Source organism: Carassius gibelio, chromosome A1 (assembly GCF_023724105.1).
Source record: "Carassius gibelio isolate Cgi1373 ecotype wild population from Czech Republic chromosome A1, carGib1.2-hapl.c, whole genome shotgun sequence".
In the NCBI taxonomy this organism is placed as follows: domain Eukaryota; kingdom Metazoa; phylum Chordata; class Actinopteri; order Cypriniformes; family Cyprinidae; genus Carassius; species Carassius gibelio.
Window position 1 is genome coordinate 33,690,672 of NC_068371.1, and position 27,940 is coordinate 33,718,611.

At 37.9% G+C, this 27,940-nt stretch overlaps 1 protein-coding gene and 1 long non-coding RNA gene across 10 annotated transcripts in view; one reads left to right on the forward strand and one right to left on the reverse strand.

Annotated features, from left to right (window-relative positions):
* LOC128020811 (NACHT, LRR and PYD domains-containing protein 3) overlaps positions 1 to 27,940 on the forward strand; it is a 638,518-nt gene that overhangs the window by 478,135 nt on the left and 132,443 nt on the right. For all 9 annotated transcript variants that reach the window (XM_052607817.1, XM_052607737.1, XM_052607662.1 and 6 more), the window contains one exon: positions 7,292 to 7,465. In XM_052607817.1, coding sequence (XP_052463777.1) covers positions 7,292 to 7,465 — 174 coding nt within the window. The remainder of the gene's footprint in view (positions 1 to 7,291; positions 7,466 to 27,940) is intronic.
* Positions 1 to 27,940, reverse strand: part of LOC127939993 (uncharacterized) — a 235,539-nt gene that overhangs the window by 107,287 nt on the left and 100,312 nt on the right. The gene's annotated exons all lie outside the window — the stretch shown is intronic.

Below are 27,940 nucleotides of genomic sequence, written 5' to 3' on the forward strand. Positions count from 1 at the left end.
TGAATTCCAGAATTACGGCATATGCAAATGTGACGCTGAAGCCAGGAGTGAAATGTCGCTCAGGTCTGAACTCATCATAGATCAGTCTCAATGACAACGCACCGCACTTAGAGTTAATCTGAGGATAGTGCGAGATGAATTCAACAGATAACACACCTGCAGTGCTTCTCTGAATAGAGAAAACAGAAAAACAAACCCCTATAGACTTACATAAAGAGAAATATAGGCATATACACTAAATACATTTCAATTAAATCATATTTACAGATTAACGAAACGAAAGAAAAACTGTGCTAAATTACCGTTCATTGTGACATGTTGCAAAGTTTTCGGAAAGGAATACGAAACTGCACAGAGAAGTTTTCTTTATTTTGCAAAAGCTTTACAGTTTTAATTATTTTCCCAAAGCTGACAGTTTTGAATAATGTCTTGCTTCTATATAACCAATCAGCTTTGGTATGACCATCCCACTGACACAACATCATTTTGCTTTATTAAAACCTATACATTAACAAAATAAAATAGAGTTAAAGAAACAAATAAAAAGTTAGACTGCTCCGTTGTACATGTTGTGTTCAGAGTGACCGCGCCTCACTGTGCTGATAAAGCTGATGTGAAGGATGATGTTTTATGTAGAAGTACAAACACTATATAATAAATACTATTTTAGCATCCAGATACTTCGGGAACATGGAAAATCTGGATTCGTGCCGGATGAGAGATGCAGGCATCAGCTTCAGCTTAAATTAATTTGTTTTTGGGTTGACGTTTTTATAGTCTAAACTTGTTTTGTTTTCGAGAGAAACTAATAGCTGTTTTTATAATCTTTGTAAACATGCTTTAGACTACAGGCATTTTAGCCTTCATTATTTCATAAAGTAATAGGACTAATAAAATGCAAGGACGCAACTTTAGATTTTTTTTTTTTACTTTCAAAACGCAATCTTTCATCCTTTTTTTGAGAGAGAGAGAGAAAGAGAGAAAGCGAGGTAGAGAGAGACAGAGAGAGAGAGGTAGAGAGAGACCGAGAGAGAGAGAGAGAGGTAGAGAGAGAATTTTTGAATTTTAAATACATCTTTATTATAACAACTTTCTCTTAAAATACACAATTATTCACACTTAATTCAGAAATGCACATTAATTTCATTCTTTTTCACATACATGTTTAAAAAGTCAACAACATCTCATTGTTCTCACATACAGTACACAATACCTCATTAACACCCCAGATTTCTATAAACTTTGGTATACGGTCCACCAATTTATAATAAGCAAACTCTACTTTTAATCTAGCTGCCACAAAACCTAAAAACATAGGAACCACACTTAAAACATCCTGCCCTAGGAGTTTGTTTTTCCTTGTTTTCCAAATTACTAATTTTGCAGTGCCAGATAAAAAAATAATTATAACCAAAGTCCTTTTCCTTTGAACTGAATACCTGGGTCCATAAATAAATAATTTGCAAGAAATACCTCCCCCAAAGATGAAAACCAATTACTTAAAAGGGAAACAGATCCCCTAAACGAGAACACTGCACAAATAAATGAAACAAAGATTCTACCACCGAACAAAAAGGACAACCCACCCCAACACTAGGATTAAGATGCACCACATGTCTGTTCGTAGCTACTGCTCCATGTACAATTCTCCACTGCAAGTCACCTGTCCGCTTATTGATTGGGTATTTGTAGCAGCAGCCTTTAGGGGAAGATTCAAGTCCAAAACAGTCTATCAATTTTGTTGAAAAAACACCAGTCAACAACCTTGCATTTGATACTTTAACACAAATCAAGTACAAGGCCTTCTTCCCAGCTGACTCAAAACATTCCAAAACTGGGGTTTTAAATGTCAACAAACAATGATCATCTTCTTCCCAAATCTCCACAGAAGCTCTAACAATGAGTGAAGGAAAAACATAATCAAATCCCTCTTTCCACTCATGAATCATTTCTGTATTGTCCACAAGTTCTCCATGTTCCTTTCTTAACATCCCGTGTACTTCTGCAACCAGCTGCTGTATCATTCTTGCAGATTTCACCTTAGTTCTTTGGGTTATAACTTCCACGCTGCTGTTCAGTACATGACCCAACTTTGTATACCCAGCAGCCAGCAGCCGTGAGCGTAAACACGCAGATGATAAAAGTCTTGAAGGGAACAGAGGGTTAAAAAACAAAGGTTCTTCCAACAGCCAAGTCCCAGTTGATACATCGGATGATCTTGACACAGTGAAAACCTTCCAAGCCTCAAGCATAGATTTATAATAGGGAGTAAAGTCTACCAAATCAGACTCTTGTAAATACATAAGAAATAGATGTTTATCAAATCACATTCCCCCTGTCTTCCGCAAAAGGACTGTTGCTGTGTTCATCCAAGCAAAATTACTGTTGTAAAGCAATCTTTGAGCTGTCTGTAGACGAAAAGTCATTATTCTTGCCTTTATATCCACCAGGCCTTGTCCCCCTTCTTGTATAGGAAGATACAGTACGGCAGATCGAACCCAATGGTATCCGGACCAAAAAAAAAGTCACCAAGTGCCTTTGAATTGCTTGAATTAAACCTGCTGGTGGTTGCAAAACGTTGGATTTGTGCCACAGAGTGGATGACACCAAATTGTTGGCCACCAGAACTCTTCCCCTGTAGGACAACTGGGGTAGCAACCATTTCCATCTAGACAATCAGGTGCATACTTTAACCTCTACGCCCTCCCAATTTAATTTCTGAAAATCAGTTGTACCAAAATAAATACCTAGTATCTTAAAACCTTCAAAACTCCATTTAAGATTCCCAGGCAAATGTGGAGGATTCTCTGAGAAATCACGACCTGCCCAGAGAGTTTCACTTTTATCCCAATTTACCCTGGCAGATGAAGCCTTCTCATACACATCTAGAACATCAGTTAAAACATTAACATCTTGTGTATTATTAACAAATACAGTAATGTCATCTGCATAAGCACTTAAAACTGTTCTTGAGTTCTCAATAATACCAGAAGTAATAAAACCAGAGATTTTTTCACAGGACACCCCTGTCTTATACCCCTTGTTACAGGGATAGGACGGCTTAAACCACATCCCACCTTGACAATACAAGAGGCATCTGCATAAAACAGTTTCACCAATTTTAAAAAACCTTGCCCTAAACCAAAAGCTTCCAACACATTGAAAAGATATTTGTGATCTACACGATCAAACGCCTTTTCTTGATCTAAGGAGATCAGACCAATTTTTCTTTTAAAAACTTTGCAAATATCTAAAACATCCCGTATCAAAATTAAATTATCTGATATCGTTCTTTCTGGAACACAATATTTTTGATCACGGTGTACTATTAAATGAAGGTAATTTTTTAACCTGTTAGCAAGGCATTTTGACAGAATTTTATAATCAGTAGTCAACAACGCAACTGGTCTCCAGTTTTTCAAAAAAGACAAGTCCCCCTTTTTAGGCAACAAAGACAGAACAGCTCGTTTACAGGACACAGGCAGCATACCATCTTTGCTGCATTCACAAAAAACCTCACAAAGGTCCTTTCCAATACAGTGCCAAAAATGTTTGTAGAATTCAGGTTGCAGACCATCAATGCCTGGAGATTTTCCTGAATTCAGTTGACCCAATGCAGCAATTAGTTCATGGTAGGATATATCTATATCCAAAGCAGTCTTTGAGTCCAAGTCTATTTGAGGTTAATCATGAAAAAGTTGTGCAGAACAATTTTCATCACAATGCCCAGCAGTATAAAGATTTGAATAAAAATCCACTGCATGACGACGCATTTCTCTCATATCATACGTCAACTTCCCATCAGGAAGGCGTAAGCAGACCATCTGTTTCTGAATTTCAAAAAATCTACAAAACTCTTTATCTTGAAGCAATCTAATGTTAAAATGCCAAAAAGAGGACTTTTTTGAACTATAAGACTTACTTATTACAACCGACACCAGATTGTGATCTGTAAAACCCATCGGATTAATAGAGCAATCAATAATTTGACTACTCATCTGTTTAGACACATAGATTCTATCCAGACGAGCAGCAGTAACCCTATTATTGTTAACCTTCACCCATGTATATTGCCTCACATCAGGGTGTTTAATTCTCCATATGTCCAAAAGATCAGTTGCCCTTATTAACTTGGATAAACATGATGATGACTGAATATGCGGTTCTTCTGTATTTCGATCAACTGTGAAATTTTCTGTACAGTTCCAATCCCCTCCTACTATAACATTCCAATCATTAAAACATTTTTTAAACACACTACTTAACACACCAAAAAACAATAATCTTTCAAAACCTACATTTGGTGCATACACATTGATGAAATAATAAATGTCCCCATCTATGTCAGCTTTAACTACCAAGAGACGACCATTTATTGGTTCTTCTGTACTCAAACCAGTGACCCTTAATTCAGGTGAAAAAAAAATTCCTACTCCTGCGCTCAAATTAGTTTTATGACTTAAAAAATACTGCCCTTTCCACCACAATCCCCAATCGATTTCATTTCCTACATCACTATGTGTTTCTTGAAGATAAATAACATGCAATTTTCTCTGTTCTATTATTTCAGATACTAATGCACGTTTGTGCATATCCCTCCCCCCATTTATGTTAAGAGAACCTACTCTTAAAACTTCCATGTGCACTTTTAAGAGGGAAAAATGAAAAACAGAGAAAAAGAGCATTGCAAAAAGAGACACCACGTGATGCATGAAATTGGTCAGCTAAGTCAAAACTTTTAACGTTCTCCTTTTTTCTACCTTTCTATACTTTCTAATTGCTGTTATATGTTTCTTTAAACGAAACGTTTTCTTTTCACTTAAGATATCAAATCCCACATTCTTTTGATGTATTGAAACAGACTTCTCGAACTTCCCAATATATGAAAAAAAATCTATCACATTGACTTGCTTTCCAAACGTGTCATCTAGAAAAGCATTGATCTCTTCTAAAGTATACAATGAGGAATCATCTCGTGAAAACTCTTGTGAGTTCGCCTCACCACTGCACAGTGAATCTCCCTGTGAGCATGAATCAAAATCATGCATAGATACAGTCTCATCTGACTGGGTTTCATCCATGCCACCCTCATTACATTCTTTATTGCATGTCAACTCCGTGTGCTGCTGTTTCTCCACCACCACACACTCTGCACTACTAAATCTAGACTGGGTGTTTACATCCCCTGAGAGATCGTTTTAAACGGACTAACAATTTTCCCGAAACAAACTAACTTGCGCTCCAATACTTCATTAGTTATGAATGGAGGCACATTTGAAATCGTAATTTTAGAAGAAGCCGTGTAGAGTGGAGTGACTTGGACTAAATCAAAACTAAATTAACAGTGTCCATGATCTTAAAATTTATCAGTCCAGAAACGTTCAGCTTGTTAATATCCATAAGGAAGAGATGAAGATCTAGGCCCATGTTTCCCGCTCTCCTCAGTAGAGCACAAGCAATTCCTGCCCAACTTACATCCTCCTCATAAAGCAATCTTCATGTTGTCTGGGTTCTGAAGGCCTTTATTCTTGATGCTACATCGATCAGCCCCTGGCCTCCTTCCAGTACAGGCAAATACAACACCGCCGCCTTTAACCAATGATGGCCTGACCAGAAAAAATCCACTAGTCGCTGCTGGATCTCGCTCACCCAGTCAACAGGAGGCTCAATTATTGTCATTTTGTGCCATAAAGAAGAAGCAACCAAATTATTACAAACTAGAACCCTCGCCCTGTAGGATAACTGGGGTAGCAACCACTTCCATTTAGACAACCAAGCACACACTTTCTCCACAAGGCCCTCCCAGTTTTTTCTTTGGTACTCTTCTGTCCCTATAAATACCCCTAAATATTTAAAACCTACTCATCCCCACTTTAAACCACCAGGAAGTACTGGACCTTTAAAATCTCTTCCACATCACAAAGCATCACATTTACCCCAGTTAACAACAGCTGAAGAGGCTTTACCATAACAATGTAAAGCCTCCTTTAGCACCTGAATGTCATTTTGTTCCCGAATTATGACTGTGACATCATCAGCGTATGCAGGCAGTTTAATATTGGAGTGTAGGGTATTAACCTGTAGACCCATTAGCCCTCTCCTCAGTTTACACATCAAAGGTTCAATTACAATACTGTATAATTGTCCTGAAAGAGGACACCCCTGTCTGATGCCTCTTTTTACTTTTATACACAGCAAAATCTCCAGTGTTAATTTAACACTCTGAGTGTGAACTAATATAAACTCTGAAGCAGTGTTAAAAGTAACACTGAAGCAGAGTTGAAGTTAATGAGATAATTAAGAAGTTAACTGAGTTATGATTGACCATTATTGAAGACACCTGATGTTAACAAGCAGAATCACCAAACCAGAAAATCACAATTTGTGTGTCACCATTATAGTGGTCAGTGTTTGCTGATTTTGTGATGCCGACGCTATATTCTCAAACCCGATCTGCTCCCCAATAACCAGCAGATGATCTTCTACCGTCACTCCCGGCTCTGGCACGCACCTGCAACCATGCCGGAGTGTCAGCGCTGACCAGGGAACAGACGCCATACCGTCGTCTAAACGCACGCGACTTCAGAGCCGCAACTTTCCTATCCCTACCCTTTCCCTCTACCTAAGAGATTAGAAACAAATACCGAAGGAAAAAAAAAAAAAAAATAAAGAACAAAAATAAGAAAAAAGTAAAGCATGAAACAGAAAACGCACTCGCTCCCAACAAACAATCGAGCACAATCTCCAATACCCTCACAAACGCTCCTCTCACACTGAGCAGTCACACGTCACACCGGAAGTGAGAGAGAAAGAGAGAGAGAGAGAGAGAGAGAGAGAGAGAGATGTTGCACACTGTGTAATCAGATGTGGCTAATTACTGATGTTCAGCTCTTCATGTTTAATAAATCAAGTGTTATGATCTGCTGAGCTCCCTGTCGGTGTCCTCCTTCCAACAAAGACAACGAGTAAGAACTGTAAAGCGTGCATATAGAAACGACGCGCGTGACATTATTATTAGGCAAATTATAGACACATAATATTGTTTTTACAAAATAACGTTATTAACCGGTATTTTTCCTGCCGAACCGGTTTCTGAACGGAAATAATTCAGAGGAACGGAGGAACAGAAACGTTAAAATATTGGTTCTGCTCAGAGTGAACCGATTGAATTTTCTTTTCATTTTCAAGCCCTGATTTACAGTCAACTGATCACAATGTGTGTGTGTAGATGATCTGTGTGTGTGTGTCTGTAGATGATCTGACTGTTGGTGTGTGTTCTTGTCTCTTTCAGTCTTGCTGGCTGTAATCTCACTGCTCAGTGTTGTGAGAGATTGTCTTCAGCTCTACAATCCTCAAACTGTGTCCTGAGAGAGCTGGATCTGAGGATCAATGACCTGCAGGACTCTGGTGTAAAGTTTATTTCTGATGGACTGAAGAGTCCAAACTGTCAGCTGCAGATACTGAGGTATTAAGAACACATAAGAGATCATTTACAGTCAACTGATCACAGTGTGTGTGTGTGTGTGTGTGTGTGTGTGTGTGTCTGCAGATACTGAGGTATTAAGAACATATAAGAGATCATTTACAGTCAACTGATCACTGTGTGTGTGTGTGTGTGTGTGTCTGCAGATACTGAGGTATTAAGAACATATAAGAGATAATTTACAGTCAACTGATCACTGTGTGTGTGTGTGTGTGTGTGTCTGCAGATACTGAGGTATTAAGAACATATAAGAGACCATTTACAGTCAACTGATCACAGTGTGTGTGTGTGTGTCTGCAGATACTGAGGTATTAAGAACATATAAGAGATCATTTACAGTCAACTGATCACAGTGTGTGTGTGTGTGTGTGTGTCTGTAGATACTGAGGTATTAAGAACATATAAGAGATCATTTACAGCAGGGCTCTGAACCGGTTCAAGGAATAAAAAGAAAACCGTAAACAAATGAAATTTTGAGAGGAACAAGAACCTGTGTCTGTAGTTGATCTGTCTCTGTGTGTGTGTGTCTGTAGGTTGTCTGGCTGTATGGTGACAGAGGAAGGCTGTGGTTATTTGTCTTCAGCTCTGAGTTCAAACCCCTCACACCTGAGAGAGCTGGATCTGAGCTACAATCACCCAGGAGAATCAGGAGTGAAGCTGCTCAAACACAAACTGCAGGATCCAAACTATAAACTGGAGATACTCAAGTATGTCAGACACTAATACTGACGTACTGAACATGTGTGTGAATGATGCTGATCTACATTAAATTATTTATTAACAACATTTGGGAGGATCTTATGTACGTCTCTTTGTACGTCTCTTTGCAGTCAGCTAACCCTCCAAAACAGTCATTAGAGTCATCAGCGAGTCTGAGCCGTGCTCCAGATTCCACCGCTGCAAAACCTCTTTCTCCTCCCTCCTCTGTTCAGTCTTTTGCTCCATCTCTCTCTACATCTTTCTGTGTCCTGCAGCTCCTGTAACAGATGCTGGCGTGAGGCTGCCTCCACCAGCGGCTCAAGCCTATGCTCCTCCTCCATTCTCTTCTTCACCTCTCTCTGTGTTCCTCCCATAGACTGTATAAACACATGGACGTAGTGTCCGTGACGTCACCTGTAGACTCCTGAAGTCTGTTTTTTGAAGCTTAAAGTTTGCAGAGCGGGCCGTCGCCATCTTGGCAGAGCGTCACTGTATAATTTAAATGGATGAGTTATAAAACAATTTACCCCCCTCACAGTGGTCATCAATGAATTACAGTTTTAGTCAATTCCTTGTTGTCTTCACGAGAGAGAGCGGGAGGTTGGCGCTCGGTTCCTCCTCAACCACAAGGAGTCGATCCATGTGTGACACTGCCTCCACAAACTCTGCTTTCTCAGTCTCTCTCAATTCTGTTCTTCAATCCACATTTAGGTTGTTTAATGCATGATGATTGAAATCATGCAAATAACCTCAAGCTGTTCCCTAAATAAACTGTGAAAAGAAACATCATGGATGGGATGTTCCACTTTAACATTTGGGAACACAACATTTGTCATTAGAAACGTTTATAAATCTGTTGTTGTTTACAATGAAGTTTCAGTGTCACGATGCTTCAGAAATCATTCTAATATTGCTGCTCAATAAACATTTCTCATTATTATCAATGTTAGAAACTGTTTTTCTGCTTAATATTTTTTGTGGAAACAATGATACCACTCTAACATTAAGATTGAAAAAAGAGAGAGAAATTTGTGATTTTATTCATCATGCATGAAAGTGACAAAAAGTAAATAGATATTGAATAGAAATTAAGATATTTAAAATGATTTTAATTTAATAAAAGCATTAACAAATGTAATAAATACATTTGATAAATGCAAATAAATGCTGCTCATTATATTTTGTGTGGTAATAATGATGCACTTTTAAAGCAGTAAAATTGTTTTCAACATTGATAATAATCAGAAATGTTTCTTGAGAGTCAAATAAATTGTAATGATTTCTTAATCATTGGAGTAATGATGAAGAAAATTATGCTTTGCATCACAGGAATAACATTACATTTTATAATTTATTAAAATGTAGAACTTTTTTGTATCTGTAATTATTTATATATTTTAATAATGAGTGCTGGGCGTGGCTTGTGGGTGTGGTCAACAACTATTGACTCAGTCTGATTATATGAGTGTCAACTTATGAACCTGTGTTTGTGTGTTTTATAGTGTGGATCATGGAGGAGAGAAGATGATGAGAGCAGGACCACGAAAGTGTAGGTCCACACACACACACACACACACACACACAGACACACACACACAGACAGACACACACACACACACACACACACAGACAGACACAAACACACACACAGACACACACAAACACACACATAGACACACACACACACACAAACACACACACACACAGACAGAGACACAGACACAAACACACACACACACACACACACACACACACACACACACACACACACACACACACACACTAACACACTCTCTATCTCTCTCACACACACACACACACACACACACACACACACACACACACACGCAAACTCTTACAGCATGAAACATTCCTCAGTGTGTGTGTGTAAAGCAGAAAGTGTTTGTTTGTAATGAATGAAGCTGATCTAAGTTCACTTCAGTCGCAGCACAAACTCACTGACTGAGAGAAAACTCCTGTTACAATCAGAAAATCTGTCTCTGCTGCTCAATCAGTCTCTTATTCACAGCAGCTCGACACTTTGCTGCTTAGAGAGAAACCACTGCTGAGTGCACAGGGTTTTCTCAGTTTATTTCTATTATCTTTGTGTTATCTTATTATTTTAGTGATTAGAATAAGTATGTTTTAGGCTAAATTAATTATTTAAGCCTCATATCCTCGCGAATCGTGAATGGTTCTCAAATCAAGAGGACGTGAGAGGACTCTCTTTTGGTTATTTTCCCGCTTTAGCAAGTGAACAAATATTCATTGTTTTGTTTCTAAGCCGCTAATAAAAACCTGGTGGACTGAGTCATTTGTGTCTGAACTGGACAGATGATTTGAAGCGATGTCCTCGAGTGTGGATTCAGTTTAATCATGTAAACCTTTAGATTCACCCTCGGCTTGTGACAGCTGAAGAGGATCTTGTGCGATCGCATCTCTGATTACTCTTGAGAAACTGAAAGATGAAGTATAGGCTACAGAAGGACAAATATCCAAACTTGAAAAAGAAAGCCAGTGTTGATCTGTGTCTCCTGCAGGTGTACAGCTGTACTGTGTGTATCATGAGCGCTCAGACTGACCTGAGACCTGAGACACACAGACATTTCAGCAGTTATTATAGACCTGTGTGTGTCCCGTGTTTCTGTCACTGAACCAGTCATCACATTAATTATCCATTTATCACTCTTTTACATGACCAAGTCAATCTCTGAATATAAATATCTAATCGTCTACAACAATTAATGTGTTGGGTATTTTACAAATGGGAATACAACAAATTCATGACAATGTTTTACATTCAAACTTTATAGTGAAAAGTACTTTAAAAGCATCTGGAATGCAATCAAGTAATTTTAAAGCAGTTTTTAAAGCATTTGCTGCCTGGATTAAAAAAAGAGGCTTCAGACAAATCCTTCAAACAATTCTCAGTCTGTCGCTAACAGCTTTGATATGATCACGACGTGAAGAGGAGTCATTTATTCCACTTATACTACAGTTACCACACCTCAAGACGTCGATCAGATGATTTATTTAAAGGGATTCGTCTGGTTTTTGTTCTTAAATCACTATTGTGAGTGTGATGATTTACTGCTCAAGAAACATTTATTATTATCAATATAGAAAACAGTTGTGCTGCTTCGATTTTTCTTTTTTTTTTTCTTTTTTTTTTTTTGGAAACCATGATATATTACCATTCAAAATACAATGATTTTTTTAAAAATATAATATTAATAATAATAATAATAACAATAATACTGTTCACTAAGAACAAATGAAATAGATCAAAGGTGACAGTAAAGACATCTTGATCCTCTCGTGAGCAGCGTTTTGAGCTCAGATAAGATAACGGTCGTTCACTCAGAATTCAGACATCACTACAGAATGTGTGACAGCTGATCTAGTGCACTATATAGTGTATAGAGAGCGCTTTCAGACACAGCTCTAGTCAAAGCTGTAAACACACAGACATCTTCAGTGTTGTGTTGTTCTTGATGTTTCTCTCTTCTTGTGTTCAGATGCCTGTGATCTCACACTGGATCCAAACACAGCACATACTCGACTCGTTCTGTCTGATGAGAACAAGAAGATCACAGGTGTGAAAGATCATCAGTCATATCCTGATCATCCAGAGAGATTTGATGATGATCTTCAGGTTCTGAGTGTTGAGAGTCTGACTGGACGCTGTTACTGGGAGACTGAATGGAGCGGATATAGTGCTGAAATATCAGTGACATATAAAGCAATCAGCAGGAAAGGAAGAGGGAGAGACTGTTTGTTTGGATACAATGACAAATCCTGGAGTCTGTTCTGCTATGCTAACAGATTCACTGTCTGTCACAATAATAACAGAACTGATCTATCTGCTGTCCCTTCATCCTGTAAGAGAGCAGGAGTGTATGTGGACGTGTCTGACGGCTCTCTGTCCTTCTACAGCATCTCTCAAACACACACACTCACACACTTACACACACACACACTCACACACTTACACACATTCAACACCACATTCACTGAACCCCTCTGTGCTGGATTTAGGGTTTATCCTGGTTGCTCAGTGTCTCTGTGTGATATTAGATGATAGAGAGACTCTTTCTGAAGTTCACATGCACACAAACTCATCAAATCTCACATCACTACATTTCTGTTTGTTGTGGAAATTCTTATTCAATAACAATTTGTAGAGACTGAGAATGAAAAACCAAACAGAGTGATTTTCTGAGCCCTTTTCCTCACTCTGGATGTATACAGTTCTTGAAGGGGTGGGCAGGGGAGCACCAATAATCCTCTTGGCAGTCCAAACAGTTCTCTGTAGTCTTCTGATGTCTGATTTTGTTGCTGAACCAAACCAGACAGACCATCTCGTAACACGGATAATGACCTGCTTTAAAACCAAACCATCTCGTAACACGGACAAGGACCTGTTTCAGACCCTCTTTAGTCTACAGCATGTAATGCTCACTACTACTCAAAGTCAAAGTCACCTTTATTTATATAGCGTAAAAAAAAAAAAAAAAAACATTGCGTCAAAGCAACTGAACAACATTCATTAGGAAAACAGTGTGTCAATAATGCAAAATGATAGTTAAAGGCAGTTCATCACTGAATTCAGTGATGTCATCTCTGTTCAGTTAAATAGTGTCTGTGCATTTATTTGCAATCAAGTCAATGAGATCGCTGTAGATGAAGTGACCCCAACTATGCAAGCCAGAGGCGACAGCGGCAAGGAACCGAAACTCCATTGGTGACAGAATGGAGAAAAAAACCTTGGGAGAAACCAGGGTCACTTGGGGGGCCAGTTCTCCTCTGACCAGACGAAACCAGTAGTTCAATTCCAGGCTGCAGCAATGTCAGATTGTGCAGAAGAATCATCTGTTTCCTGTGGTCTTGTCCTGATGCTCCTCTGAGACAAGGTCTTTACAGGGGATCTGTATCTGGGCTCTAGTTGTCCTGGTCTCCGCTGTCTTTCAGGGCAATAGAGGTCCTTTCTAGGTGCTGATCCACCATCTGGTCTGGATACGTACTGGATCCGGGTGACTGCAGTGACCCTCTGATCTGGACACAGACTGGATCTGGTGGCCATGGTGACCTCGGAACAAGAGAGAAACAAACAAATATTAGCGTAGATGCCATTCTTCTAATGATGTAGCAAGTACATAGGGTGTTATGGGAAGTGTTTCCAGTTCCGGTTTACCTAATTAATGCAGCCTAAAAATCCTTTAACGGATTTGGATATTAAAAGCATATTAGTATGTTATGTTTATGCCAGGTTAAAGAGATGGGTCTTTAATCAAGATTTAAACTGCAAGAGTGTGTCTGCCTCCCGAACAATGTTAGGTAGGTTATTCCAGAGTTTAGGCGCCAAATAGGAAAAGGATCTGCCGCCCGCAGATGATTTTGATATTCTAGGTATTATCAAATTGCCTGAGTTTTGAGAACGTAGCGGACGTAGAGGAGTATAATGTAAAAGGAGCTCAATCAAATACTGAGGTGCTAAACCATTCATGGCTTTATAAGTAATGAGCAATATTTTAAAATCTATACAATATTTGATAGGGAGCCAGTGCAGCATTGACAGGACCGGGCTAATATGGTCATACTTCCTGGTTCTAGTAAGAACTCTTGCTGCTGCATTTTGGACTAGCTGTAGTTTGTTTACTAAGCATGCAGAACAACCACCCAATAAAGCATTACAATAATCTAACCTTGAGGTCATTTGACATTGAGAGCATAGGCCGTAATTAGATATATTTTTGAGAAGGAAAGATTGCGATCAAATAGCACACCTAGGTTCCTAACTGATGACGAAGAATTGACAGAGCAACCATCAAGTCTTAGACAGTGTTCTAGGTTATTACAAGTGGAGTTTTTAGGTCCTATAATTAACACGTCTGGTTTTTTTTCAGAATTTAGCAGTAAGAAATTACTCGTCATCCAGTTTTTTATATCGACTATGCATTCCATTAGTTTTTCAAATTGGTGTGTTTCACCGGGCCGCGAAGAAATATAGAGCTGAGTATCATCAGCATAACAGTGAAAGCTAACACCATGTTTCCTGATGATACCTCCCAAGGGTAACATATAAAGCGTGAAGAGTAGCGGCCCTAGTACTGAGCCTTGAGGTACTCCATACTGCACTTGTGATCGATATGATACATCTTCATTCACTGATACGAACTGATGGCATAGAAGTATGATTTAAACCATGCTAATGCACTTCCACTGATGCCAACAAAGTTTTCAAGTCTATGCAAAAGAATGTTGTGGTCAATTGTGTCAAACGCAGCACTAAGATCCAATAAAACCAATAGAGAGATACACCCACAATCAGATGATAAGAGCAGATCATTTGTAACTCTAAGGAGAGCAGTCTCAGTACTATGATACGGTCTAAATCCTGACTGGAAATCCTCACATATACCATTTTTCTCTAAGAAGGAATATAATTGTGAGGATACCACCTTTTCTAGTATCTTGGACAGAAAAGGGAGATTCGAGATTGGTCTATAATTAACTAGTTCTTTGGGGTCAAGTTGTGTTTTTTTGATGAGGGGCATAATAACAGCCAGTTTGAAGGTTTTGGGGACATATCCTAATGACAATGAGGAATTAATAATAGTCAGAAGAGGATCTATGACTTCTGGAAGCACCTCTTTTAGGAGCTTATATGGTATAGGGTCTAACATACATGTTGTTGGTTTAGATGTTTTAACAAGTTTATACAATTCTTCCTCTCCTATAGTAGAGAATGAGTGGAACTGTTCCTCAGGGGGTCTATAGTGCACTGTCTGACGTGATACTGTCGCTGATGGCTGAATGGTTGCAATTTTATCTCTAATAGTATCGATTTTAGAAGTAAAGTAGTTCATAAAGTCATTACTGCTGTGGTGTTGGGAAATGTCAACACTTGTTGAGGCTTTATTTTTCGTTAATTTGGCCACTGTATTGAATAAATACCTGGCGTTATGTTTGTTTTCTTCTAAAAGAGAAGAAAAGTAATCGGATCTAGCAGTTTTTAATGCTTTTCTTTAGGATATGTTACTTTTCAGCCAAGCAATACGAAATACCTCTAGTTTTGTTTTCCTCCAGCTGCGCTCCATTTTTCGGGGCTGCTCTCTTTAGGGTGCGAGTATGCTCATTATACCATGGTGTCATACTGGTTTCCTTAACCTTCCTTAAGCGTAAAGGAGCAACTGTATTTAAAGTGCTAGAAAAGAGAGAGTCCATAGTTTCTGTTACATCATCAACTTGTTCTGAGGTTTTGGATATGCTAAGGAATTTGGATACATCAGGAAGATAACTTAAAAAGCAGTCTTTTGTGGTAGAAGTGATGGTTCTTCCATACTTGTAACAAGAAGTAGAATTTACAATTTTGGCTATATGAAGTTTGCACAGAACTAAATAATGATCTGAGATATCATCACTTGGCTGAATAATTTCAAGACTATCAACATCAATTCCATGTGACAGTATTAAATCTAGAGTATGATTTCGACAATGAGTAGGTCCTGAAACGTGTTGTCTAACACCAATAGAGTTCAGAATTTCTATAAATGCTGATCACAGTGCATCTTTTTCATTATCAACAGGAATATTAAAATCACCAACTATTAAAACTTTATCTGCAGCCAGAACTAACTCGGATGTAAAATCACCAAACTCTTTAATAAAGTCTGTATGGTGCCCTGGTGGCCTGTAATACAGTAGCCAGTACAAACATAACAGGGGATTTATCATTAACATTTGTTTCTCTGGATAATGTTATATGAAGCATCATTACTTCAAACGAGTTATACTTGAAGCCTGCCCTCTGAGAAATCCTGAAAACGTTGATATAAATTGAAGCAACACCTCCACCTTTGCCTTTTACACGTGGCTCATGTTTATAACAGTAATCTTGGGGGGTGGACTCATTTAAAATAATGTAATCATCATGTTTCAGCCAGGTTTCTGTCAAACAGAGCACATCTATATTATGATCAGTTATCGTATTATTTACACCGCGTGAAAAGTGTTTTCGTAGAAAGGGATCTGATATTCAATAAGCCAAGCTTTATCATTAGTTTATCCATATTGCTTCTGTTTTTTATTTGTTGAACCTCAATTAAATTGTTAATCTTAACTTGGTTTGGATGTTTTTTTGTATTTTCTAGTTCGGGGAACAGACACAGTCTCTATAGTGTGATATCTAGGTGAAAAAGTCTCTATGTGCTGAGAATTAACTGACCTCTGCGATGGGAGGCAGCTAGCAGACGGTCAGTTTAGCCAGTCTGTCTGCTTCCTGACCTGGGCCACAGTTAGTCAAATATAAACACTAATACTATTTGCCATATTTCTAGACAGAAGAGTGGCGCCACCCCAGGAGGGATGAAGACCATCTCTTTTAAACAGGTCAGGTCTGCCCCAAAAGCTCGTCCAATTGTCTATGAAACCTATGTTATTCTGTGGGCACCACTTAGATATCCAGCCATTGAGTGATGACAATCTGCTATGCATCTCGTCACCACGGTAAGCAGGGAGGGGACCAGAGCATATTACAGTGTCTGACATCGTGCTTGCAAGTTCATACACCTCTTAAATGTTATTTTCAGTGATCTCCGACTGGCGAAGTCGAGCATCATTAGCGCCGGCATGAGTAACAATCTTACTGTATTTATGTTTAGCATTAGCCAGCACTTGTAAATTTGCCAAAATGTCGGACTCTCTGGCTCCCGGTAAACATTTGACTATGGTGGCTGGTGTCTCTATATACACGTTCTGTACAATAGAATCACCAATAACTAGAGTACTTTCATCAGGTTTCTCAGTGGGTGCATCACTGAGTGGGGAGAACCTGTTTAATGTTTTGATCGGAACAGAAGAGCGGTGTTTTGACCCATGACTACGCTGCCTCACCGTCACCCAGTTGCCCTGCTGAAGGGGCTCTGTTTGCGGAACCGAACAATGTACAGGAATCCCTGAGCTAGACTCATCCAAAGCCGTATCTAGAGCCCTAACATTCTTACTGTCCTCAATTAAAGTTTGGATGCGTGTCTCTAATTCTGAAATCTTCTCTGTCAGCGTAACTATTTCCCTGCATTTATCACATGTGAATCCCTCATCAGCGACAGAGATAGATAAACTGTACATGTGGCAAGAGGTTCAAATAACAATAGCAGGAGAAGCCATTACTCACCGTGCTTGATGAAATATTCTTACTGCGGTTGTTTGATGAACTTGTGAAATACACTTTAAAAAACAGAGAGTGATAGTAAGATAGAGATTCTAGAGCAAAAATAAAAAATAAAAACAGCTACACGGAGGTACGATTTGCTACAGAAGGCCAGCAGGAAGTAGAGAAAACACTGTCCCACAGTGACTACTCTTCTTCTGCAGAGCTGCTGCAGATGTCAGATTTTAGCATCTCATTGTCTTCATCATTTTCATCAGAAGTACTCACATTATTCTTACTTTCACACAAGACATTTTACATTAACATCTGATAAACTACTAAAGATTTAATGATTGAATTTACAGCTCCTCTAATCATTCCCACTACACAAGGCCACATACACAGCAAAAATAAATTCATGGCCAGTGCTGAGATGGCAATTAACCCAATGTATTCTTCTTTCTGCCTTAAACCCTTAAACAAATTCCATTCCCAATCATCATTGGCATTTACTTCTCTAGCTGTTAACCTGTGAATTGAATTAGTCATGTTAGACAGCTAGCAGTTTACCTCAGATCACCCCCACACAGTGATGTTGCTGCGTGTTCAGCTCCCATACACCACTGCATGTTTGTTCACCTAAGTCAGCCAGACGTCCCCCTTGGCGGTGTAGCTGCTATATTTAAAGATGTCTATCAATGCAAGCAAGTGTCATTTGGTCAGTACCTGTCTTTTGAATATCTAGGGATTGTGCTGAAAGGTGCTCCACACATTCTGTTTATTATTATTTACAGGCCTCCAAAATACTCTCCAGCCGTTGTTGAAGAGGTCACAGAAATGTTATCAATGATTTCCCCAGAGTTTGACTGTTTTGCTATAGAAGGGGATTTTAATATTCACATAGATAATGCAGAAAACAAAACTACAAAAGAAATGATAACGGTTCTAAACACTTTTGACCTGATTCAGCATGTGCATGGACCCACACACAAAGGTGGACAGACTCTAGACTTAATCATCAGTAGGGGTCTAAATATTTCATCCATTGTTACTAAGGACGTAGCACTATCTGATCACTTCTGTATTTTCTATATTTATTTATATATTGATCTCTGCTACCACTGAATCTAGATCGGTCTCTGTCAGAAGGAGATGCATTAACGAGAACACAAGTGTACTGTTTATGCAGGCTATATCTTTAACACCAAGCATTTCTGCAGACTCTGTTGATATTCTCCTTGATTCCTTCAACTCAAAAGTTAAGAATGTTACTGATGATATCGCTCCAATAATAGTCAGCAAGAAAACAAACAGACAGAAATCAATTTGGAGAAGATCAACAGAAGTTCAGACTGTGAAAAGACAATGCAGAAAAGCCGAGCGGATGTGGCGGAAGACGAAACTTGAAATTCACTATAGCATCTAGACAGCCTTCATGCTTTTAATGCGAAACTAGCCACAGATAGAAAGAATTTCTTCTCAAACCTTATAAACAGTAACGTAAATAACACTCGTACTCTTTTTGCCACTGTTGAGAGACTGAAAAATTTCCAGTGAAATGCTCTGGAGTCCCACAAGGCTCAATTCTTGCACCGCTCTTGTTTAGCCTGTATATGCTTCCACTAAGTCAAATAATGAGAAAGAACCAAATTGCCTATCACAGCTATGCTGATGATACCCAGATTTACCTAGCCTTATCTCCAAATGACTACAGCCCCATTGACTCCCTCTGCCAGTGCATTGATACAAATTAATAGTTGGATGTGCCAGAACTTTCTTCAGTTAAACAAGGAAAAAACTGAAGTCATTGCATTTGGAAAAAAATATGAAGTTCTCAAGGTGAATGCATACCTTGACTCTAGGGGTCAAACAACTAAAAATCAAGTCAGGAATCTTGGTGTGATTCTGGAGACAGACCTTAGTTTCAGTAGTCATGTCAAAGCAGTAACTAAATCAGCATAAAGTCATTTAAAAAACATTGCAAGAATTAGATGTTTTGTTTCCAGTCAAGACTTGGAGAAACTAGTTCATGCCTTCATCACCAGCAGGGTGGACTATTGTTATGGGCTCCTCACCGGCCTTCCCAAAAAGACCATTAGACAGCTGCAGCTCATCCAGAATGCTGCTGCCAGGATGCTGACTAGAACCAGAAAATCTGAGCATATCACACCAGTCCTCAGGTCCTTGCACTGGCTCCCAGTTACATTTAGGATTGATTTTAAAGTATTTTTACTCATATACAGGTCCTTCTCAAAAAATTAGCATATTGTGATAAAGTTAATTATTTTCCATAATGTAATGATAAAAATTAAACTTTCATATATTTTAGATTAATTGCACACCAACTGAAATATTTCAGGTCTTTTATTGTTTTAATACTGATGATTTTGGCATACAGCTCATGAAAACCCAAAATTCCTATCTCAAAATTTAGCATATTTCATCAGACCAATAAAAGAAAACTGTTTTTAATGCAAAAAAAAGTCAACCTTCAAATAGTTATATTCAGTTATGCACTCAATACTTGGTCGGGAATCCTTTTGCAGAAATGACTGCTTCAATGCGGCGTGGCATGGAGGCAATCAGCCTGTGGCACTGCTGAGGTTTTATGGAGGCCCAGGATGCTTCAATAGCGGCCTTAAGCTCATCCAGAGTGTTGGGTCTTGAGTCTCTCAACTTTCTCTTTACAATATCCCACAGATTCTCTATGGGGTTCAGGTCAGGAGAGTTGGCAGGCCAATTGAGCACAGTAATACCATGGTCAGTAAACCATTTACCAGTGGTTTTGGCACTGTGAGCAGGTGCCAGGTCATGCTGAAAAACGAAATCTTCATCTCCATAAAGCTTTTCAGCAGATGGAAGCATGAAGTGCTCCAAAATCTCCTGATAACTAGCTGCATTGACCCTGCCCTTGATAAAACACAGTGGACCAACACCAGCAGCTGACATGGCACCCCAGACCATCACTTACTGTGGGTACTTGACACTGGACTTCGGGCATTTTGGCATTTCCTTCTCCCCAGTCTTCCTCCAGACTCTGGCACCTTGATTTCCGAATGACATGCAACATTTGCTTTCATCCGAAAAAAGTACTTTGGACCACTGCGCAACAATCCAGTGCTGCTTCTCTGTAGCCCATTTCCTGCACACGCCTGTGCAAGGTGGCTCTGGATGTTTCTACTCCAGACTCAGTCCACTGCTTCCGCAGGTCCCCCAAGGTCTGGAATCGGTCCTTCTCCACAATCTTCCTCAGGGTCCGGTCACCTCTTCTCATTGTGCAGCGTTTTTTGCCACACTTTTCCCTTCCCACAGACTTCCCACTGAGGTGCCTTGATACATCACTCTGGGAACAGCCTATTCGTTCAGAAATTTCTTTCTGTGTCTTACCCTCTCGCTTGAGGGTGTCAATGATGGCCTTCTGTACAGCAGTCTGTTCGGCAGTCTTACCCATGATTGCGGTTTTGAATAATGAACTAGGCTGGGAGTTTTTAAAAGCCTCAGGAATCTTTTGCAGGTGTTTAGAGTTAATTAGTTGATTCAGATGATTGGGTTAATAGCTCGTTTAGAGAACCTTTTCATGATATGCTAGTTTTTTGAGATAGGAATTTGGGGTTTTCATGAGCTTTATGCCAAAATCATCAGTATTAAAACAATAAAAGACCTGAAATATTTCAGTTGGTGTGCAATGAATCTAAAATATATGAAAGTTAAATTTTTATCATTACATTATGGAAAATAATGAACTTCATCACAATATGCTAATTTTTTTTGAGAAGGACCTGTACTCACTTGAGTTGTTCCAAAAACTGTTTCTTGAGCTGGATCCTCCAAAACTCTGTTAATGTTCAGAGGTTAAAAAATTATCTTCTTGCATAGTAGTGGTTCATGATCATCCCACAGAATGGGTATTCCTGATGGAAGTGTTTCTGTTATCAGATTAATTCTGTTGAAGGGATAGTTCATCCAAAAAGTTGATGTTGTCATAATGTACTCTCCCTCAATTTGTCCCAAACCTGTACGAGTTTCTTTCTTCTGTTGAACACAAAAGATATTTTAAGTGAAGTGACGTGACATTCAGCCAAGTATTAAAGAGTGTTTGTTAACACAGTTAAAGGTTGCCATTGACTTTGCATAGTATACTTTTTTTTTTTTTCTACCATGGAAGTCAATGGCAACTTTCAACTATCTGTTAACCAACATTCATTAAAATATATTTTGTGTTCAACAGAAGAAAGAAACTCGTACAGATTTGGGACAACTTGAGGGCAAGTAAATTATGACAACATCATCTTTTTGGGAGAACTATCCCTTTAATATTGATGTAAGTGTTGCTTTTATTTTTTTTATGGTTTAATGTTGAGTGTGACTGCAAATGGCTGGTATGCACCAGGAACAAAGTAAGATGTCATTTCTCTTACGGCTATCGTATTTTACATGTAATCTACTTGAATACTAAGATGGATGAAATGTTTCATAAGGTTTAATCATGTCCCTTATGGCTACTTAACAGTTTTTAATTTTTGCAATCTACTGGAATATTAAAATGGTTAAAATGTTTCAAAGGTTGATTTTAGACTTTGTCTTATGTTTAATTGACAAATAAATTTTCAATAAACAAAATGTGTTTCTTTCTTTATTTGGTTTTATTATATTAATTATAAAGGGTAAATAGTGTAATAAAAAAGTGAATGCAACATTTTGATAATTTATAGTCCAATATCAAGTTAAATTCACTTTTACATGTAGTAAACATAGCACATTTGTTTGTTTAAATTTCACCCAATATTTCAATTATATCTATTCCATATCTAATTACTAAATTTAAACAGTATATTCCATTGATTTCACAGCTTTAAAACTTACTCAATTTTTTGAGTGTAAAAATGTTTCACCAAAAAAATTGAGTAAATAATAGTTAAACTTTTTACAGTGCAAGAATTTGAGGAAACAAGATTTTGACACTATTTTAAGAAATCTTAACTGATGAAAAACATTTTAAATCTTGCAATAAATAAATGCCATCTCAGTTGTGCTTTCTGAGTATGAATTATAATATGCAATAACAGACAATACTCAAGCATTGTGAAATATTTAGCAACAAACTCAACTGACTGATTTCTCTTTCGTCTGATTTCATGAGTCTCTTCAGACCTATAGAATGAGTTTTGAATTGTTTTATAATGTATGATTAGAACAGAGCGTATTGTGTGTATATAAAGTTTGTGAATAATGAATGATAGGTAATAATGAAATGTTTAACTCTTGAGTCAGTGTTACTCTATGAACACTTTGTAACAATATGTTTCAGGAAATACAGCAGCTTCTCTGCATACCTCATTTTAAGATCAGAATTGGTAAAAGGACTAGTAATGATTGATCAGTTTACTCAGCAGAAATGAGATCCGTTCTGACGGCTCTTAACTGGCTCCAGGAAATACAGCCATTAAGAATTATTGACACTTATTTGCTCAGACTCATATTCTGTCTTAATACGTTTATTAAGTGCCAAGTCTACATCTAGACAAGACATATTATATGATACAGAGCATGTTTCAAATTCACCAATATAGATGAAGTATATAATGTTATGGGTACCGGCACATGTTTAGATGAAGGAGAAACTTTGGAAGGAGGACACAATAATATCTAGACTCTGTATTGATCACACAGCTCTTAATCAATCACTATTTATTATTGATAAACATGAATGAGGTAATTACAATAAATGTGTTCTATCAGAGACTGTGAACATATACTATTAAACTGAGAAGCACATGAAAGAGAAAGAATAAGATTAATAGAAGAATTAAGTATTCTGAATATTGAAAATATAACAGTTAAGACAATACTAAAGAATGCTCAGCACAGTATAAAGTATATTATACTATTATTTATTTTACTATTAACTTATTATTAAGTTATTGGAAAACAATAGGTTTAATAAATAGGATTTAAGATCACGTAATGAAGTGTACAGAATAATTGTATCATTTTGTTTGTTTGTTTGTTTAAGGTTTGTTTATTAATATCCGTCACGCTCCACACTCCAATCCAGCAGGAGGCGCAAATACACCTTTAAATGAGTTTGTAACCGCCTTTAAAAGAAGAAGAAGAAGAAGAAAAAGAAGAAGAGACACAGTTGTGAACACCTTAGTGACATCCATAAGCAGCAGAAAGAACTTGCGCTCAGAGAGAAAGGAAGTGAAGTTGAAAAGGGAGGATGGTATGTCAACTCTAGATGTGGATTTTACAATGTCAGAGCTCAACATAGCTCTGCTAAGCACTGGGTATACAGCACCTGGGCAAGATCAATTATGTTCCGACAGTTACCAGTAGAATCATTAAAGTTAGTATAAAGACTCTTTAATAAATTCTGGAGGGATGGAATAGTACCGTAAAGTTGGAAAAGTGCAGTAATATTACCATTTAACAAGCCTGGTAAGAATCCAGCAAATTCTGATAACTATAGGCCCATAGCTTTGACATCTCACTTATGCAAATGGATGGAGAGGATAATAGTTTGCAGATTATCACATATATTGGAACCGAGAGGAATACTGACCAACATACAAAGTGGATTTCGAAAAGGACGCTCCACAACAGATGCTCTAGTTAGAGTAAGTAATGATGTGGAAAAGGCACTGAGAATGAAAGAACTAATGACAATAGTATATTTTGATATAGAAAAGGCATATGATACCATGTGGGGGGAAGGACTGCTTATTAAACTAAGTAGTATGGGTATTGGAGGAAGGTTATATAATTGGATCATGGATTTCTTAACAGGTAGGAAAAATCAAGTTAAGGTTGGATCAGAGGTGTCTATAAAATTTTATGTAGACAACGGTATTCCCCAGGGGAGTGTAATTAGCCCGATACTATTTAACATAATGATAAATGGATGCATCAGATCAGCACTATATGCGGATGATGGGGCCATTTGGATGAGAGGAAGGAATGTGTCATATGTATTAGGTAATATAAGGAAAGCAATTAGGGAAGTAGAAATGTGGTCATATAAGTGGGGATTCAAGATGTCAACAAGAAAATCTTGTTATATGATGTTTACAAAGAAGTGCAAGTGCCATGATGAAAGGTTAACATTATATGAGCAGCCAATGGTGAACATAAATGAATTTAAGTACTTGGGACTATTGTTTGATAGTAGGTGTGCATGGAAAACACATATAAAGCACTTGGAAACTAAAAGCAAAAAAGCTATAAACCTCCTGAGAGCTGTGGCTGGATGTGACTGGGGTGCGAGACACTGCAGGTAAAAACAATGTTTTTTCAAGCACCTGTCAATTTTGAGATTTTGGGCTTTTTGGTTTTTCATAAAGCGCTTTTTCAAACTAGTGGAAGGAAAACATCCAAAAGACACTGTTAAGTGTTTCTTTTATAGCACTTTATCTGTTTGTGTCAATAGATTTCAATTACAATACATATTTTTAAAGGCCGTTTTCTCAAAATGAGTTTTTTCTTCAACACTGAGCCATAAATCTCCACTTCAGTAGCACGTACACACACCAAACTTGACATTTTTATTCCTGTCTGTATTCTGAAGATTTTTACAGAGGGATTTGTTCATATATATTTTCCTTGATTATATACAACATTTTATTCCCCCCAAAATTGTGAAAATATATTGTTTTCTGGCTGTTCAAAGTATTTTCTGAATTATGGAGTGACAAAAAAAGATAACCAGAATTCCCTCTGTAAAAACATTTGACTCTAATATGTCAAACAAATTAAACAAAAAATTTGAAACTGACTTCATCTAGTTTTCAGATTTTTGTACTAGAAATGTATGCAAATTAGCACATATTTCATTAAAGAATGCCTCATTTGCATATTTAAACATAACATTTTTGAAAACTTGTAATACAAAAAATGTTTGCAATAATCAATGTAATCAATCAACTGGGTAAGTAAGGTGATAACTATTAGTTTTTTTTTTTTCCCTATTCACCTGCAGTGTCTCGCCTTAAGTGTGGCTTCCACATTCATGGTACCACAGATGTCTTAGACTGTTGCTTGAGCTGCTGCAAAACCATTGACTCTGTAGTCAGTGAGGATTGTGTTCTTCCAGCTTTTCAAGAATCAGCTTTGAAAAGCTTTCACCAGTGGTTGCTTCGGCTACAAGAAACCCAATGAAATGTTCCTTGATCTCCGGAATGTCACTGAGACTGATTGTTCGTATGATGACGGGACAATTGCTCTTGATGGCTAACATCAGGAGTGCAATCCAGTATGATTGCGAAGCATTTGGCAGCTTTAATATCTGTTACTATTTTTTCTATCCAAGTAATGTGGTTGTTTGCCAGAGCACATTGTGCCCTTGCAATATGTTGCTGCATCACAGGATCAAACTTTGCTAAGAGTTCTACCTCTTTTAAAAAGTGACCATTGTTTGGCTGATACATTGTGTCACTTGATCCTCTAAAGGCCAGGTTTCTGCGTGAAAGGGACTGGATTATGGCCACTAAGCAGGTAAGGACCTCCCTCCAGCTTATTTTCTCAAACTCTACAAGAGACATTTCCTGCATGTCTATTGTTTCCCCCTTCTTGAGGCGCATCTCTAGCTCCCTCCATGCTGCCAGATGTTTAATGTGTTCGGGAGAATTCTCGGATGTTCAAGTAAGATGGTGCATTTTTCCAGTCATTTAATCCTCTTCTGATTAAATTGTACTCTTTAACAGAAAACAATTTACAACAAAAGCAGAAGAGTGTATTGCTTTTAGATGAATAGCTTAGCCAGCTTCTCCTAATTTGTTCACCATTCACCAAGGTCCTGTAAAAGTAGTGGTGGTGGCATGATCTGCCATCTTCTCTTTTGGGAAATTTAAAGTTAGACTTTGGTTGCATTGGACCTCTGTTTACTAAATCAGTTCTAACTGCACCTGATAAGACAGAGGGCCAGTCAGCTGGGTCAAGTGGTGGAGCTTGGTGAACTGAAACATCTGCAGCAGGTGCCTCGGACGGAGAGGCCTCTATAGCTTGGGAATCAGAAGGAAGATTGAAGTTTTGCCTTAGGATCAGCAGATGGCCCTTAAATATGCAATAAAAGAAATTAATGGATAATGTAATGATTGATTTCAATTCAGTAATGTATCTACAATGTTGTATAATATAAAATGAATACAACCAGTGTGTTATATCAGAGTGCAAACAAAAAAATATATATATTCTTTACCAGGAGTGCTATGAATAATTCCAGATGTAGCAGCATCAAATGTCTCTGCAGCTGTAGGTACACTGAGAAATTTCAGCGTTGACCCTGGTACATAAATAAAGCCAGAAAACACTAATTTAAAAAATTAAGTATATAAATATGACATATACAAATAAAGCATGAATCAAAAGCATTTATTGTAAATGCAAAACATACAAATATGCATACATAACTAGAAATACATAAAGTTTTTTTGAATACTTTTTTTTATCAAAAAAACTTTGCATTAGATATTGGACAGTGGGTTAAATTTGAATTTGGAAAGAGGAGGAGACCTTTTTTTTGCATGAATTAGTGGGATGGATAATTAATTGATTATTTAATGAAACATGCTGAATGTGGCCTAATTTTCTCTCACATATCACACAAGTATGTCTGTGATCATGGGCATCATCACATTTATTAAGTCAAGTATTAATACTACACTAATAAATAATGTATTATGTTTAACAAAATGTGCCTTTACTTTGAGCCTGCTTTTCTTCATCTGCTTTTCTCTTCTTTCTTTTTTCGGCTCCGGAAAGATAGCGTTTGGATGCCATTTAATTTCAAATTAAAATAGCATCAATTAGCATTGCATAAATTAGAAATAAGTCGATCAAAAATAGCAACCAGACTTATGACGTTATGTAACACTTTTTTACAGAGATATGTGGCTAAGTGGAATATGTGGAATCTGTACTGGGAATACTTTACGACATTCTAGTTCACCCAATAGCCTATTGCGGGAGGTGTTATGCTAAATAGAGTGTGGTGCTGCTGTGTATGTTTTTAATATTTTTTCCGCTTCTATTTAGACAGTTTATTATTATTAATATTATTATTATCGTTTTCAGCTATTTGTCATGTATGAATTATTCAGAAATATTCTTTTAATAAAATGTGTTTTGTATTTTACTCACCGTCACTGTGAATTGTATCCTGTTTAAAGGGGTATGTGCATTACTTCAGCATCATAGTTGACACGTCCACTCATACGATGTGTGGCCATTAGAAAAAATACAACATCTAAAAATGCGTGACATCATTCGTGGGGCCCTCAAATCAAGGAGGGGCCCTAGGCGACCGCCTGTATGGCCAGTTGGATGGGCCGGCACTGATAGTGTGCGTGTGTGTGTGCATGATGGGTTAAATGTTGAGCATGAATTCTGAGTATAAGTTTCCATACTTGGCTGAATGTCATGTCACTTTTCACTTTAAAATTGTGTAACTGTGCGTTCACACAGCCGGCGTCTAGAGCGTCAAAAATCGCTCTTGCCGCTCTGCTCACGACACTGCAGAAAGATTCGTGAGCGCTCAGACGCTCTGACGTAGATCGAATGCTTATTTTGAATTTAAAGCGGCCGCAAAGCAAACAGCTTGTTGATCTCGTGCA